At 40.1% G+C, this 17,188-nt stretch overlaps 1 protein-coding gene across 5 annotated transcripts; it reads left to right on the forward strand.

Annotated features, from left to right (window-relative positions):
* The first annotated feature begins 1,379 nt into the window (after positions 1–1,379).
* On the forward strand, positions 1,380–16,753 carry LOC117382317 (pleckstrin homology domain-containing family A member 1-like). Of its 5 annotated transcripts, XM_033979456.2 has the most exons (14): positions 1,560–1,659; positions 4,488–4,663; positions 6,725–6,781; positions 7,176–7,221; positions 10,867–10,964; positions 11,262–11,393; positions 12,002–12,142; positions 12,224–12,292; positions 12,710–12,774; positions 12,892–12,955; positions 13,061–13,150; positions 14,022–14,095; positions 14,584–14,658; positions 15,384–15,684. In XM_033979456.2, exons 2-14 carry the CDS (start codon positions 4,523–4,525, stop codon positions 15,592–15,594), a joined length of 1,263 nt encoding a protein of 420 aa, XP_033835347.1. In that variant the 5' UTR covers positions 1,560–1,659; positions 4,488–4,522; the 3' UTR covers positions 15,595–15,684. The 5 variants fall into 5 exon arrangements, with proteins under 5 accessions (XP_033835345.1, XP_033835342.1, XP_055082996.1 ...); XM_033979454.2 differs by lacking the exon at positions 14,584–14,658 and having other exon boundaries at positions 1,380–1,659; positions 15,384–16,753; XM_055227021.1 differs by lacking the exon at positions 14,584–14,658 and having other exon boundaries at positions 1,548–1,659; positions 12,005–12,142; positions 15,384–16,753.
* The last annotated feature ends 435 nt before the right edge of the window (positions 16,754–17,188 follow it).

Genomic DNA, 17,188 nt, shown 5'->3' on the forward strand with positions numbered 1-17,188 from the left:
AAAAATTAAGTAAATAAATAAAATTACACAATGGGCCTATAGGCAGAATACCTACCCACATCCAATATGCCAAGTAGGGCAGTCCACTGACCCTAAAGCTTAGAGTAGAGCTGCTGCTCCTCCTCACTGAGTGAGTATATATCCAATCCGCCACCTGGACACCTTCCTGGGAAGGTATGAGGCCCCAGCGAAGCCGATTATTGACTATCATTGCCAGGGAACATCTTGGCCCACAGAAGAGCCTGGAGGACATGGGCAGTGGTAGATCTGGGTATCCCAGACTGCTGTGTTGCTCCAGGTGTTCATGTATCTGATCGTCCTTCTGTTGGGCGTGTTCTATCAAAAATGACGTCTGGATTCGATCAGTTCAAATCACAAAAATGTATTCCCCTGACAAATACAATCTAATACAGAACTCTGGGGTCAGACCGTTATCCCTAACCCCCTGCGTATGCAGGACTTAAGCCAGGCGCTCGAACTGCCTGCCTCTCCCTAGACCCAAAGGAAGAAAAAAAAGAGAGAGAGAAAAAAAAATCATGAATATGCAAATAGTATGTTGAGCAGGTACACGCCTTGGTTCCTCCTCCTAAACCTCTATCACTTCTCCCGGACAACCCCACTGCACCGGTCTGTTTTTCGGCCTTGAGCTGTTTTATTTCTCTAAAGGAGTTTCTGCAAAGCACATAGCTGCCTCCCGTTATTCAGAACACACAATGTTGCCTTTAAAGGGCCATATTATAATGATTTCAGTGTTTAAGCATCAAAGCAGTGTTCAAATCAATGTGTGACTTCATCAAACACTATTCAGACTAATATATGAATTCAGTATAAAACAGTGTTCAAATCAATGTGTTAAACTATTCAAACAAATATATGAATTCATTGTTTTGATATATAAGTGTGACGTAAGCCCATAGAAAGGGGCTTCCATACCATAGCTACCTGATCGCAAAATGTGAAAACTGGTTGATCTGTGGGCGGGCTCGATGAGACAATATACACTAGATGCCGCAACGCACTGTCTCCATATGTCCAAAAACTATAGGTCCACTTTAAGTTACAAAACATACATGAAGAGCTGTCACTGGACTATACACGGACTCGCACAATAAACATCACAAATCGCACCCTTCAAGAGGACTCATTAAAGTTCAAAGGCATCGGGGATGTGAAAGGATCGGGTCCATGGAGTGTGGACTAAGAGGTCTATATTCTGCAGCGAAAATGCTTGGGGGTTAGGCTATCTTATGTTTCACATTAACATGTTATGCACACAGTCACCAGCATAACTCATAACTAAAAATCAAACATCTGTAACATAAAGGATCTTTGACCCTCTCCAGCAAGGCGCAGCAGGCGGAGCTGCTGCGTGAGGAGCTGTGTGAGCTGCTGTGTGTAGAACTGTGTGAAGAACTGTGTGAGCTCCTGCGTGAGGAGCTGCTGCGTGAGGAGCTGCTGCGTGAGGAGCTGCTGCGTGAGGAGCTGCTGCGTGAGGAGCTGCTGCGTGAGGAGCTGCTGCGTGAGGAGCTGCTGCGTGAGGAGCTGCTGCGTGAGGAGCTGCTGCGTGAGGAGCTGCTGCGTGAGGTCGGGATCATGGTGGAGATGGGCTGAGGGCTGCGCACCTCAAAGCATTTATTTGTCCGGGCAGGCAGAAGTTGGGTAAGTGTGATCGGGCCGTGTACTCTGGAGTATTACACAGTGAGGTGTGCTGTGAGCTCATATTTAGCCTTTAAATACGAGCTCACAGTGAGTAGCATTAGCGCGGGTTAGCTTAGCGTTGACACAACTTAAAGGCTCGTCTGAACACTTTAAATGGGCTGTAACAACTAGTTGCTGGTAGCAAAGAACTCGTGTCTATGTTTAAAATGTCCCAAATGACCAATTTATGCTGTAAAGTAACGTTAACCCAGTATATAGCCCGCCAGTGTTTGGCATTTGTCCTCACTTGGCAGTGTGCTAGCAGCTCAGAACTGATGCTAAGTGTCTGTACTACACTTCCATGGAGCTGACTTGTAAATTGACATGCCTGATATTGAGTTTAAGTGCATCTAAGGCATTGGACACATGTGGGCTTTAACTGAAATAAATGAACACAGTTGTCCTGACGTTGTCTAGTCACTTGTCACTGAAGAGTTGTTGATGAGGTTCTGTACCATCATGACCAGCAGCTGGCCTTTTCTGTTTTATGGCCTGTCCACTCTGAAGCCAGTTGTCTGCAAGTGATGACAGGCTGTGCCCTAAGCAGATAGACACAGTTCCCTAACTGTAATAATAAATCATTTTATTTTATAGTAAGCTATGGCCACTGGACTAATAAGCTAACTGGTGCCCACTACATTGACACCATGTAGTGGGGCTGTGTAAGTATTGTCAACAATTGACAAAGCTAACATGCTGATATGTGATCGTAATAATCATACTGTGTGAAGGTAACCTGACACTGCAACAATGTACAGACCAGATGAACTTTGTAGATGTAGGCTATACTTTGCCATGTGAATATGTTCAGAGTAGTAAACAAATAAGTAATGCTGTGCTCTGTATTCTTATCCATTAGAGGTCAAGTCTGCTGAAATAATCTTTATTCCAAGGAACAACATTCTTCTATTTGCTCATCTTTTCTTCAAATGGGTTTCTATAATAAATCAGCACTCTCTGTACCCTTAGTTCAGATAGGTTTAGGACTCTTAAACCTGTTAACTGTACAAAATATTCAGTATATTTGTAAATAATAATTAAGTGTTATATTTAGGTGATTAATTGTTGCTAGTCCTAAAAGTGGCAACTTAAGTTGTATTTTAAATGTGCTCTTTAACAAAAAATTAATTGAATTGAATCCATTTTTAATCATAGGGGCAGTACCTCAGTTGGTAGGATGTTCGTCCTCTGATAGGTTAGCAGTTTGAATCCCATCCCTGGCATAAACATTGGCTGCAGTTACAAGTGAACTCTAAATTTGATTATCATCATATTTTGTTTTAGTTATAAGACTATTAAAATGTCATGTAAACACCAAAATAAAATGAGATTATGGTCCCACATCATATTTTGTGATTTGCATGTCATTTAAGTACTGTAATCTTAAAGCTCCAGAAATCAGATAATTATCAGATTCTGGTGTGCATGTAACCATAGCCACTGTTGGGAGAGAGGTCAGATTCACTGGGTTGGCAGTTTGATTCCAGCAACCTTGTGTGAATACTTTCACTTAAACCTTCTTGTTCCCAGGGCCTGTTTAAATTGGTGTATCTGTGAATGGGTGAGATGTCCCTTGATGTAAAGGGCTTTGAATGCCTTGAATATGATCATTTACCATTAGAATCCTCACTCATAGATTGATGCCACAACTATGTCAGCACTGAAATGTAGAATTGTGCATTTGTACATTATGAAGAGAGCTGCTTTTGACAGTGCATTCACGTGCCTGTGTGTCATATATAATGGCCCTAGACAGTACTACTCTCTGCCCAGAGTCCATACACAACAACAAGCAGGCCTTTTGTCCCATCGTTCCCCCATCCACCCACACAGAGGCCTGCAGAAAGAGAGCCTTTATCTGGGCTTACCAGCAGACGTTCTCACTCACAAATTTTAACTTCTTCTCAACATGACAGGAATAGTAATTTAACTTGTACATAAATCAACTCACAGCATCAATATAGTGTGCAAATGTAGTGGGGTTATCTATGGGACAGGGCTGGACAATTTTGCCTCAAAATGTTATTTATTTATTTTTCAAAAAATAGATTTTCTGTTTGATTTTTGACTACATTCTCCTTTGATTTGAGTCTGCACATTGTGCAGTATGTATTAATGTACCATATTTTTGCAGGTTAAATGTCATATGTGAATGTACTGTAATAGTGATGACTGGCCTTTTTTGGGATGAAAACGTGTCTTGTTTTAGTAGCCTTTTGCATTGAATGAACTTCAGAGGATGCTCAGCTGTGACGGGCAAGAGGAGGAGACAGAGGGGACTGGCCAGAGGCTTGCCAAATGGGATCACAGGAGCAGGGAGGAGGTAGCACAGATGGACAGGGAGAGAAAGGGAAGATAGCACACAGGGACAGCTGGAGGTAGAGAGACACAAAGCAAGCAATTTTGAAGGTAAAGAAGAGGGGATGGGGATGATGTGGCAAAATGGGAAAGGGGAGAGCATTTATAAATAGAAATATGTTGTGATTTGGGGCAAATGGGACATACGTAGGCATAATAAGGATGCATACATGAACAATACACATGTATCCCCTATATAAGAAACAAAAAATTTAATGCACTCTACTTTCAATTTTGTCTTGATGTTAGACCTGAAGTGTTTCTGATTGTTGATTTAAATGCTAGCTCCCCTTTCAGCTTTTATAATATGGTAATAATATATGTTTAAAATGGCTTTAACCTATAAAAATGTTGTCCAAACCTCAAAAATGATGCAATACAGTTATTCAATATTGTTTGTACCATAACTAATCTCTCTATTTTGGCTCTAGGAATAGTTTGTGGTCAGTGCACCCCACACCCACCCATGCCTTACGTGGACCGGCAGAACCGCATCTGTGGTTTCCTGGACATAGAGGAAAATGAGAACAGTGGCAAGTTCCTGCGTCGCTACTTCATACTGGACACACAACAGGGGAGTCTGGTGTGGTTCATGGACAACCCACAGGTAGAGTACATGCTTCAGATGGAGGTTCATCATCGACTTTTATTTAAAGGACAAACTAATGCAATGTAAACTTAATTAGATTTATTCATTCACATTTCTTGTGTTCATCAATGTTACATTGTTCTCTGTACATGGCTTGAAAATACATGCAAAAAATTTGATAATTTTAAGAGTGCTGTAACATTAAGTATTTTTAAACCATGCACTGTGGAGATTTTTTAAATAATTAGTGTCTCTGCTCTTTTTATAGATTATAAACATTAAATATGAATTTTGTTAAATCTCCAGCCTCTACTTTCAGCAAATATGAAGTTGTAGTGGTACTAATAGGGCTGAATAAATTGCTAATATTTAGTAATATATATTTGTAAAAGTAAACTTGTCTGAAAGTCCATACCAAATGAACTGCAGACATAAAATCTCTCTTAAAAAACAAATGTTCTCTATGTATATGAAATAATATGAAAGAAAAATGTAAAATGCCCTTAATGTAATAATAATAATAATAATTATAATAATAATGCATTTTATTTATAAGCGCCTTTCAAAACACCCAAGGACACTGAACAAGATAAAATTAGATAAAAAACATACAAATACAATAAAACATGACAAAAAACTGATTGCTAGAAGATGTGTGATTGGTTACAAGTGGTAGGACAGTCTGAACAGGTGAGTTTTGAGTCTGGATTTGAAGAGTGGAAGAGAGTCTAAGTTGCGGAGATCAGGAGGGAAAGAGTTCCAAAGCTGGGGGGCAGAGCGGCTGGAAGCCCTGTTCCCCATGGTCACAAGTTGGGCAGAGGGTACAGTGAGCTGGAGAGAGGAGGAGGAGCGGAGATGCGGGCAGGAGCAGCAATGCGGAGGAGGTCAGATATGTATGAAGTGGCTAAGTTGTGTATTGCTTTGAAGGTGGTAATTAATATTTTGAAGTAAATTCTCTAAATTCTGTTTTATGGGGAGCCAGTGGAGTTGTTGTAGGACGGGGGTGATGTGGTGGATAGTGGGAGATTGTGTTATGACTCGGACTGCAGAGTTCTGAAGGAGCTGCAGTTTCTGGAGGGATTTATTGGGGAGACCAAAGAGAAGAGAGTTACAATAATCAATGCAGGAAATTACAAGGCTGTGGACTAGAATGGCAGTGGTGTGAGGAGTGAGGGAGGGGCAAAGACGAGAGATATTGCGAAAGTGGAAATATGCAGACCGGGTGACATTATTGATGTGTGAGTGAAAGGATAGTGTACTGTCGAGGATGACACCATGACTCTTGACCTGAGGTGAAAGGATGGACAGTTGAGTTGTTGATGTTGATTGAGAAACTGTTAGATTTGGAGAGTATGGATGGGGTGCCTACTAGGAGGACTTCTGTTTTGGAACTGTTTAGCATGAGAAAGTTAGTGGAGAACCATGTGTTGATTTCCTGTAGGCAGAGGATAAGGGAGGATGGTGGGAGTGATGACGAAAGCCTAGAGGAAAGGTAGAGCTGGGTGTCATCCGCGTAACAGTGAAAGTGAATGTTGTGCTTACGGAAGATGAAACCAAGAGGGAGGATATAGATGATAAAAAGGAGGGGCCCCAGGACAGAGCCCTGGGGGACCCCAGCGGATAGAGGGAAGGTGTTGGATGTGTGTGATTTTAAATGAATGTACTATGTGCGGTTAGTGAGGTATGAGGTGAACCAAGTGAGTGGGATGTCAGTGATACCGATGGAGGATAGTCTATGTGGGAGATGGTGTCGAAGGCTGCGGTTAGATTGAGGAGGATGAAGAGTAAACCGGTATCAGCTGCCATGAGGAGGTCGTTTGTGATTTTTATGAGTGTGGTTTCTGTGCTGTGGACAGTCGGAAGCCTGATTGAAACTGTTATTGAGGTGGGCATGCAGGCAATGGTTTTTTTCAAGGATTTTGGAGATGAAAGGTAAGTTTGAAATGGGACGGAGGTTGTTGAAATTATTGGGATCTAAACCAGGTTTTTAAAGAATGTGTTCAACACATTATACAATCAAACTCTTTTCTAGTAAAGTTTGAATTAATTTTTTTCTTAACATGTTTTCTTGTCTTCCAGAACTTGCCTGTGGGAGCATTATGTGTTGGCTCCCTCAAACTCACGTACATCTCCAAGGTAACAGTGAATGGCGTTGATTATGGTGTAATATAGAGCTGCACAATATTACAATCAAATCAAATTCACAATTTGAGTTGACAAGTATGATAATAAAATGACAACGGCTGCAATTCAATAGAAGCTCCTTTATAAAGAACTAAATATCCTGTCTTTTAAAAAAAAAATCTTGTTCTCTGTTCTCTCTATCTTGTTTAGACCTCTACAAAAATGTTCTGAGATGTATAGGATTCTTGTATTATTGTATAACTTCATACTTCAGTCTTTGCTTAGATGTTAAAGCAGAATATTTTAACATACGTTGCAATTGCAATTAGATTTTCCCCCCAAATTGTGCAGCCCTAGTGTAATATAATGCTGTGCTGTGTTTCCAACTTTTTACTTTCTCTGTCAGGTCAGCGATGCCACTAAGCTGAGGCCCAAGGCAGAATTCTGTTTTGGTAAGATCCCCAAAACGTGTTCATGTTAAATTAAAAGTTGTGGCTATTAAAAAAAGCATTTTAGCAGCAGATTTGGACTAAAATTCATAACCGGTGATGTAATTGTATAATATATAATTGTTTTTAATTGACAAGAGAAACATTTAATAACAGGGATGGTAGTTTCCTTTAAGTCACAAGACAAGAGACAACAGTTATGTAGCAACATTGTTGCAATGCTTGTCCTAACCTATCTGTTTATGCCTTTTTTGAGTTTTTCCTTGCTGAGAAGGAGGATTTAAGGACAGGAATCTGCTCGTGCAGTTATCCATTTGCTTGTTTTCTGTTGGTTAATCTGCTCGTCTGTTATTGACCAATGTCTGTTTCAGTGTTGATTTTCTTTGTTGAGGCAGCAGTCTGAGCAGGGAAGCCCAAAATTCCCTTTCCACACACACTTCCTCCAGCTCTTCCAGGGGAATCACAAGGCGTTCCCAGTCCCTCCACCGTGCCCTGGGTTTTTCCTGTGGCCTCCTCCTGGTGGGACGTGCCCGAGTGATCCAAAACAGATGCCCAAACCACCTCAGCTGGCTCCTCTCAATGTGAAGGAGCAGAGGCTCTACTCCAAGCTCCTCATGTGTGACTGAGCTCCTCAGCCTATCTCTAAGGGGGCACCCAGCCACCCTGCGGAGGAAGCTCATTTAGGCCGCTTGTTGGCCATTACCCAAAGCTCATGACGATAGGTGAGGGTAGGAACGTAGATTGATCGGCAAATCAAGAGCATTGCTTTTCGACTCAGCCACCACAACAGTCCGATGTAGCGACCGCATTACCGCAAATGCTGCACTGTTCCGCGTCTCAAGCTCATGCTCCATCCTTCCCTCATTTGTGATCAAGACCCCAAGATACTAGAACTCATTCACTCAAGGCAGGGGCACCCACCTGGAGAGGGCAAGCAACCCGGTCGAGAACCATGGCCTAGGATTTAGAGAAGCTGATTTTCATTCCAGCCACTTTACACTTGGCTGCAAACCACCCCAGTGCACGTTGTAGGTCCTGGTTTGATGAAGCCATCAGGACAACATTATCTGCAAACGGCAGCGATGAAATCCTGTGGTCCGAACTGGAGCCCTCCGGCCCTGATTGTGCCTAGAAATTCTGGTCATAAATACAATGAACAGAACCGGTGACAATTCAATTCAATTCATTTATTTTTGTAACGCCCAAAATCACAACAACAGTTGTCTTGAAGGGCGTTCATGTTTTGGTTGATGGGGGAAACCGGAGTACCCGGAGGCAACCCATCCAAGCACGGGAAGAAACATGAAAAACTCCACACAGAAAGGCCTGGCGACCCGGGGATCGAACCAAACCCTCTTGCTGTGAGGCATGAGTGTTGCCACTCAGCCACCGTGCCGCCAACACACAAAAACAAAACAACAGAAAAAATCAGACAAAACAAGAAAAATCGGCCAGGCGAGGAGGAGGAAGACCAGACAAGGAGGAGGAGAGCCGGGCGAGGAGGAGGGCCAGGCGGGGAGGAGGGGAGGGTCCGGCTGTCATCGGGGCATCTGAAAGAGATGCACAACATGTGAATAGCATTGCTGATGAGAAAATAGGACAAAGAAGAGGATAGTGCTCAGGTTGCCATACTTCTCCCAGCTAGTTATCTCCTACTGCAGCCTGTCTTATCCCGGGTTTTAATGTCCCTAACTCCCTCACTAAGTAACCTGGTCATATGCTATACCGAAGAGGAAGGTTTTAAGCCTGGTCTTAAATACAGAGACTGTGGGGGCCTGTTTAACATCAGCAGGGAGTTGAATCCATAGTACAGGAGTTTGTTAACTGAATGCTCTCCCTCCCACTGTACTTTTGGACACTCTGGGAACCACTAATAGTCCTGCATTCTGAGAGCGGAGTGCTCTGTTTGGCTGGTACGGGACAATAGCATCTTGCAGATAGGCAACTAACTGGCTCACCAGTTGCCCAGGGAACACTGATGTTCCTTGAACTGGACTCTTTTATGAATGGTAACATTCATATTATCCACCTCTTTGATTTGTCATCAATTTTCCTCCTGCTACCACATCCAGGGAGGTTGGCTACAGTCCCATGTATCTTAAATTTCTGAATAATACGTATGTACAACTGTAGTCACAAGAACATCAAGCTGCTTGGAGATGGTTTATAGCCTTTACCTTTAACATGCTTGTCTATAATTTTCTTTCTAAACTCCTGAGACAACTCCTCTGGTCCATGTTGAGTGTGGTACACACTATGTCACCAAACAGCACAGTGACAACCTGTAGCCCTATATATAGGCCCACTGACTGATTACAAGATTGTAGACACTTGTGATGCTAATTAGTGGACACATCTTGGATTAACATGTCCCTTTGTTCACATTATTTTCAGTCTTTTCTAAGGGTACCATAATTTTTGTCCAGGCCTGTTTCATCAGTTTATTTTTTTTTAAGTAATTCTGTTGAAGCATAGTTGAAAAGCAATGTCTGATTTTCATTGGTTAAATTTCATAGCATTTTTATTCATTATTACTTTTGTCAGATTCAAGTTATTTCTGTAACCATTGTGAGTTTTTCTTTCATTAACCAAAGGCTACCAATAATTTTGTCCATGTGTGTATAGAGGTATGTTACCTTGCAACCACAATGTTAACAAGAGCCAAAACTTGTCTAAATTACACAATAGTGATGATTTGGGAAATAAAAATAAATGAGAACACATTTATTTTGTTATATCAATGTTTAAACTGTCAGGACAATGCTCTCCTTGCGCATAAATTGTCTTACATTTTTGATTGAATTGATGACAGCTGATGACATAGAGGTAGAGAGATTCCCTTTTGAAGCCTACCACTTAACTGAAAAATTGTGATGAATATTTACACCACTATCCCACCAAACCAAGTAATAATTGGAAAAATATATCAATCTGTGAAATACACTTTAACCAAGCATTAAAAATATCAAAGAGCACCCCCCCCATTCTCCTCATATTGACAGGAAATGATGAAGACACATGTTTTAGACTTTGATGATAATGTAATTTCAGATGAAGAGTAGGAGACCTATGTAACATTATGCCAGGCTAACTGTTTTGAAAAAAATATCCAAACTTATCATTTGCAAATGTTAAACCTTGTCTTTATTTCATAAGGATTAGCTCCACAAAATTAATCTTTTGGCTTAATGTTCTTTCATCTGACAATAGTCAACTTCTTTTGGCTTGAATAATGGTACCACATTCTGAAGCTATTGTGAAAAAAATAATTTATATTGTGTGTGTGCTGACAGAGAAGAACTTTTTCAGTTTGTTTTTTGTGTGGATTACTAGTAATTGGAGATATTGACCATAAACCATGTAAACAAATCTACAATGTGACAGTTAAATATCAAATTCTACCATATAATTTTGACCTGGCCTCCCTTATTTTTAAAGTTTCATTCCAACATGTGATGTTACGTGAATGCTATGTCATATAAACAATAAGAATTGTATAATATGCAACATGTAATATAATATTACATGTTGCATATAAATGTTGTTATGAAGATATAAACATCGAAAAGCCACAAACTTCTTCATTGTGCTAAAATGTTGCCTCTTTTAGATTAATTTAAAACTGGTCTCTGTTTTCCAATCTGTTAGTGATCAATGCTGGAATGAGAAAGTTCTTTCTTCAAGCCAATGATCAGCAGGACCTTGTGGACTGGGTCAATGCTCTCAACAAAGCTACTAAGATCACTGTGAGCCCATACACAATTTTTCATTTTTCATAATATATATGTATGTGCGTATATATATATATGTATATGTATTGCTATGTATATGTATTACTATATTTATTACTATATATATTACACTCTCTATCTCTCTATCTCTCTATCTCTATCTATATCTATCTATATATGTCTATATATCTATATATCTCTATCTATCTTATCTATCTTATCTATCTTATCTATCTATCTATCTATCTCTCTATCTATCTATATATATATATGTGTGTGTGTGTGAGAGATCATGTGTGCCAATATTTTCAGGTGCCAAAGTCATCCGATGCCCAACACAACTCCGAGAAACACAGAAGTTTGCCAGATGTCTTAGGAACCAAGAAACAAGTCTCCTATAGGACAGAGATCATCGGAGGAGTCCCCATAGTTACACAGACACAAGTAAAAAAAAAACAAAAAAAAAACTTTGTTCCTTTTTAAAAAGTAGATCTCTAGCTAATAAGAGTGTGGCTATAGAGAACCAGTATAATGTGATGCTTTATTTGGTGATTGGTATTGATATATTACCCTTTTTGGGTACTATTTTATGACTCATGCGAAGCAAGTACAGGTACAATTTAACAAATACATTTGTAATATTTATGTTAAAGTGCCTGCATGTAACTTTTTGCCAAAAAGACCTAAGAAGAACATTTCTTTTTTTAATTTGGTTGTGAGAATGTGTATGGTATTAACTTTCTATTTCCATGGCACATTTCCATCGTACAGGTGACATGCCACCTCCAGAAAGGTACATACTATACCTTTTAAAATAAAGACTAGACTGTAGAACCTCAAGTGAAATATTGATTATCAGAGTACAGTGATATAAAATGCGTTATCTACTGAATGCTGAGGACATGGCTAAAAGAGCTCTCTTCAATCTTTTATAAATTCTGTATTTTATAATAAACAATTACAGTTCAAAATGTTAGTCTTATCTATTTCTGTAAAAATACAAATTTGTGTAGAACAGTTTTATTAATGCAGTGGGCTGAACATTTCTTCAGCAGGAAGGGGCAGATGGAGCAGAGAAAGGTGACCGTGAGGCGATGCAGCGCTCCCACAGTCAGCTGCCGTACTTCCTGGGGAGGCCTTCTCAGGAACACACAGTCATTAAATCTGGATATTGTGTCAAGCAAGGAGCCGTGGTACAATACTGAAAACACACTAATTCATGAGTTTTTAGGTCTTTTGAAAAATGTCTTGAACTGATTGTTATTACTTCCCAGATGAGAAACTGGAAAAGGCGCTATTTCCTTCTGGAGGAAAATGCTATGAGCTACTTTAAATCTGACTTGGTAATATGGCAAATCTTTTTTAAAATTTTCTATTTGGTTTTATTTTCCCAGTTTGTAGTAAAATACAATTCATATTACTGGTAATCTAGTGTATGCAAGCTGCGGCAGGTTCAATTCAGTAGAATTCTTTGCATTCACAATACATGTCTTTGCATGTCTTGTTGGCCTTCTTGGTCTCTTTGAGTCTCGACATAGACTATCCTTAACATCATGCAGGACATCCTACACAGTCAGTGCCCTCCTGTGATGGCTGTATCCATGTTGCCCATGCCATAAACCAAAAACTCACAAACTGTTTATGATGTCAAATGATGAGGATAGTTAACCCAGTTTTACCTTGTTTCTAGTAATACAGATATGATGCATGTCCCAGCTCATGCTGTATGTTGTATATTAAAATGTGTATTGTGTTGTTAGGAAAAGGAACCCCTCCGAATGATTCCACTAAAAGAAATTCACAAAGTCCAAGAGTGTAAACAGAGGTATTAAACATGTCTTAAGACATTCTTATTATGCATGTGTTTGGGATATTGTTGTTACACTTTGATGTAATCTGGTCTGAACTGTGACAACATAACCTTTTCCTTCTTTTGCTCTAGTGATATCATGATGCGAGATAATCTGTTTGAAGTGGTCACCACAACTAGGACTTTTTACATACAGGTAAGATCTTGGTACTGTGGTTGATTCAAATGATTTTAAATATCAGGCAATGTTGTAGTTTTTAGCTTTTCTTTAAATTTGTACGTAATGCTCTGTCTTCTTCAGGCTGACAGTCCAGAGGAGATGCATAGCTGGATCAAGGCTGTATCGGGAGCTATTGTAGCCCAAAGAGGACCTGGAAGATCTTCTGCTACAGTATGTATTGAAACGATACAGACTGGTCCTTACAATTCATGTACACATGAGACATTTTTACCCCTCAAATACAGTCCAAGTATAATTTACTTTGTCCAATACATTTTTGTCATGTTTGGTTCAACAAACATTGACATTCTTCTTGATGTTCTTCTCCTCCAGTTTGTTGTCGTGCTCTGAAGGGTCTGGGCCATAGACTACAACACTCTTATGCTCTGGGCACACTAGTCTAGGACTACTGTGGTATTGTACTTTAGTACATTATCAACACATGCAGAACTTTCCTCTTGAAACAAACTCCCGTGAACAAGTACATGCAGTATCTGTCGATGTTATGTTTATATCTTTTTTATTTTGTCCAATACTACTACTAGTACAATTCTAGCTAAATGGAAATGACAAAAGTGAAGGACTAGAGCACAACATAATGTCAAGTATACTGTACAGGCTGAACTTATGCAAATGAGGTTTAATTAATAAGCACACAGATATATATAATGTAGTTCGAGTTGAATCTGCATGCTTGTGTCTCTACGGATGGTTTTCCGGCCTCACTGTCTTGGGTTTGTAGTGTCATCACAAAATTTGTCTTTATTTTGTCTTTGTGGGCCAAAGCTGATTTGAATATTCAGTAGTAGCCTATAATGTGCACTGATGCAACAGTACTGACTGCAGATATCATTGAACACCTGGCCGCATACCTTTAGGTGTTAATCAATGGCTCCTTCTTGGCTAGTCTTCTCTCCTCTCTCTCCTTGCCTTCTTCCTCAGTTGGATTCTTTTCTTGGTGTCATTGTCCCAGTCTCTCCCCTCCACCTCCTCTGATGGGCGGACACCGGCTCTAATCCTGCTTTGCACTGTGTTGTTGCAGATGCGGCAGGCCAGACGGCTGTCGAACCCCTGTTTACAGAGGTATACGTCCCGAATCGGGGAGTGCAGCAGCACGTATGTCAGCTACTCTAAGACCCCCTTTAAACTAAAGCCCACCTTTCCTGCTCGCTGACTCTGCTATGGCTGTACAGACAATATGAGCAGATGCACATCTGATGCTCCTATTTCCAATAACCACCCTGACTTTGGCTGTGATAACCAGAAATTTGCTGCCCCCTTGCTGCATTAATAACAAAGGAGTGCTTGATTTATAAACATTTGTATGTGACAAAAGGCATCTATAAATGAAGTATACTTTAAAGAAAGTCCAGTCATGCTGAGGCTCAATGCAGAATTATTTTCAACATGGGACAAAATGTCTATATTCTTACAGAATTGTTACTTTGTTTGTTTCACCCATATCCCTTTTCCCATCATAGTGACAGCAAGACATAAAAACACATATGAGCTTTAAGTTTTGCATGGCCAGTGAAGAGTTGTATAAATGTTAACCTGTGTATGACCTGTCCATGTGTCTTCTGTGTGGTGCCCTGTCTCTGCAGCCTGCTGCAGCTGTGTACCTGTCTTAGATGTGTGACATCCTGCTTATCTCTCCTCCTTCCTCCTGTTCGCAGCCTGTATGTTTCTCTTCTCATTCTTTACACTTGTGAAATAGCTGAACTTCTCATGGCCTTGTGTGCAGTTTCTTTGAAATGCATGGTTAATGTTTTGAAAATTGACCTTGTATGATTTGTGTAGCAGACCTAATAAAAATAAAGCTAACAGATATTGGATCCTCTAATGAAATGAATGGCAGTTATCCTTTTATTTGTATGCTTGTCTCAGTAACTAACCTTTGCCACTGTGAAAAATAATGATAATTTAAAAAAGAGAAAAAAAAAAGATATGGTCCCAAAAATGCCTAACATGTTGTTTAAGCAACAATAGTTTACTAACCACTGCATTTGTGCTTCTGCTCCACTTTCTATCTTCTTTCTGGCATGCTGTTTTCTTTTTCAGAGATTAAAATGTGACATTGAAAAGCTGTGAAATGATGAGCACACATCAATCGACCACTGCTTCTTACGACCATTGCAACCTTTTGAGAATTCAACCCTAAACCTGCTGACACACTACTCCTACCTCTAATACTTCTGCTTGTACAATTGTTACTACCACTGCTAGCACCATCTCCTCCTCCGCTAACCTCTTCACCTCCAACTGTGTCGACTTCAGAATCAGCACTACTAAAGCTGCGTCAGGCCTCTCACAGTGGGGCTAACCCAAGTCTGTAGTCTTTCATTTCAGGACAGTGTTTTTTACCCAATTTACTTTTGACTGATGTGTATTATTTTATATTCAGGAAAACAGCGGTCGCACCACTGCATTCTACCGCACACCCGCGGGTCCCCCCCTCCCTCGCTCGCCCATATCTGTCGTGCCAGCATCTTTCCCAGAGTGGGGGTCATGCCCACAGCCTGGCCTGGGACAGCGAGCACTTCATGAGCCTACTGCCTCGGCCCAGCCATGTACCAGCGCGCCTATCCCTGCAGGAGACACACCTGGCAAAGTGACCTGCCTAACACCCACCATCTCTACCACAGTAACTGAGTGTGATGTGTCACCATGGCGACGGAGGAGCAGCTTTGAACCCATAATGCCTGAACTTCCCTTAAACCTGGATGACGCCGACCTTCCCGTGAGTCTGGTCTGAGCCTTGTAGCAGAGTCTTCACTTACATTGAATTACTGGTGCATAAATTTTGAACTGTAAACTATTCTCCATTGGAAAAGCCCTCAAGAAACAAAAGTATCTCTAAGAACTGTGGAACCCACTCATCACTTTCCTGTCTTCTAAGTTGAACGGGGTATTTATTACCCAACTTAATGTTGTTTTAAAGCATTGGATTCTGTTTTAGCACAAAAAAAATGCTTCAAAACTATTTGTGCGCTCCAGAGACTTTTAAACCACATTTTCCATTATGAGGTATTTTAATAATCCACTTTTTCTTTGTGAAACAGAGGGACCTATTGTATTTTTATGCAAGCTGCCACAAACACACACATTGATACCATCCCACTACAATGTACTGTATGCTATTTCACACCAATACTGTATTTTAGCCCTGGAAATGTGCATTATTTAGGGCTCCATGTAAAAGTCTGACCAGCAGTTGTTGGCAGTGCTAAGTCATGTCTGATACAGTAATACAAAGTAAAACTTTTCTGTGTGTAAAAATGCCAATAGTATCTTAATATTTAAAACAACAGTGTGTGTGTAACTATGTAAAGTAGCATACACCGTGGCATTTTTGTCCTCTGGTGGTAGAGATGTGAAAATGCTCTGCAAAAGAAACATCCTTGTAGCCTTTTTGAACATGTATACAATAGATAGAGATCAATGATGGAAGCTAATGTTTTTTTATTTTTATTTACAACCTAATAATTATGCTCAGTCACACTTGTGTTGCATAAATACCACTTTTTATTACCTTGTAAGCTGTGTGGAAAGTAACATTGTGTACTTTTGCTTTTTATCCACTGTTTACCCAGTAGCAGGCAGCTTCATTTGTTCCACTGAATTTCTTTTTGTTTTTATCATTTTAGCATTTGCTTTTCTTTAACTAATAATCAAAGCTAACCAACTTCATCTCTGTCCAATCTGATGACATGCTTTGCAACTGTGTCTATTTATTTTATGATTGACTTGAAAAAAATAAACACTGCAAATGTGTCACCATGTGCTATATTGAACTAAACACTGTCTCTAAGCCCAAGCAGACTGTGGAAAGAAAAGGAGACATTACTAAAGTTTGCAGGCAGAGGACTACAATCACGGTGCCATTTACTACTTAAAATGGCTCTCAGTCTAAATTGTTTATCCCATTCTGACCTCCTCTGCCCCCTTGTGTTGTATTTTTCCTCATTCCTCCCCTCTATATGGGCGCCAAGCTGTGTTTTTATATTGTAGGCTATCGTCCAGATTTTGCCATACGTTTTTCCTTATCCTTTTGCGTATATTTCTGTATTACATATATTGCTGTATCACATTCAATAAATTAATTAGATGGTGAAATATGCTTGCCTGGACAACCAAAACCACAAGGACTGGCTGATCAGGCAAGGAAAACACACAAGATTTCAAAGATTTACATTCTGTGAAAATTAA

This window comes from Periophthalmus magnuspinnatus, chromosome 15 (genome assembly GCF_009829125.3).
Source record: "Periophthalmus magnuspinnatus isolate fPerMag1 chromosome 15, fPerMag1.2.pri, whole genome shotgun sequence".
Taxonomy (NCBI): domain Eukaryota; kingdom Metazoa; phylum Chordata; class Actinopteri; order Gobiiformes; family Gobiidae; genus Periophthalmus; species Periophthalmus magnuspinnatus.

Coding starts and splice junctions, on each gene's coding strand:
- LOC117382317 (XM_033979456.2), top strand. CDS start 4,523: ATGCCTTACGTGGACCGGCAGAACCGCATCTGTGGTTTCCTGGACATA. Junction 10,965..11,261: donor ACAAAGCTACTAAGATCACT/GTGAGCCCATAC, acceptor CAATATTTTCAG/GTGCCAAAGTCATCCGATGC. Junction 12,143..12,223: donor GTGTCAAGCAAGGAGCCGTG/GTACAATACTGA, acceptor ATTACTTCCCAG/ATGAGAAACTGGAAAAGGCG.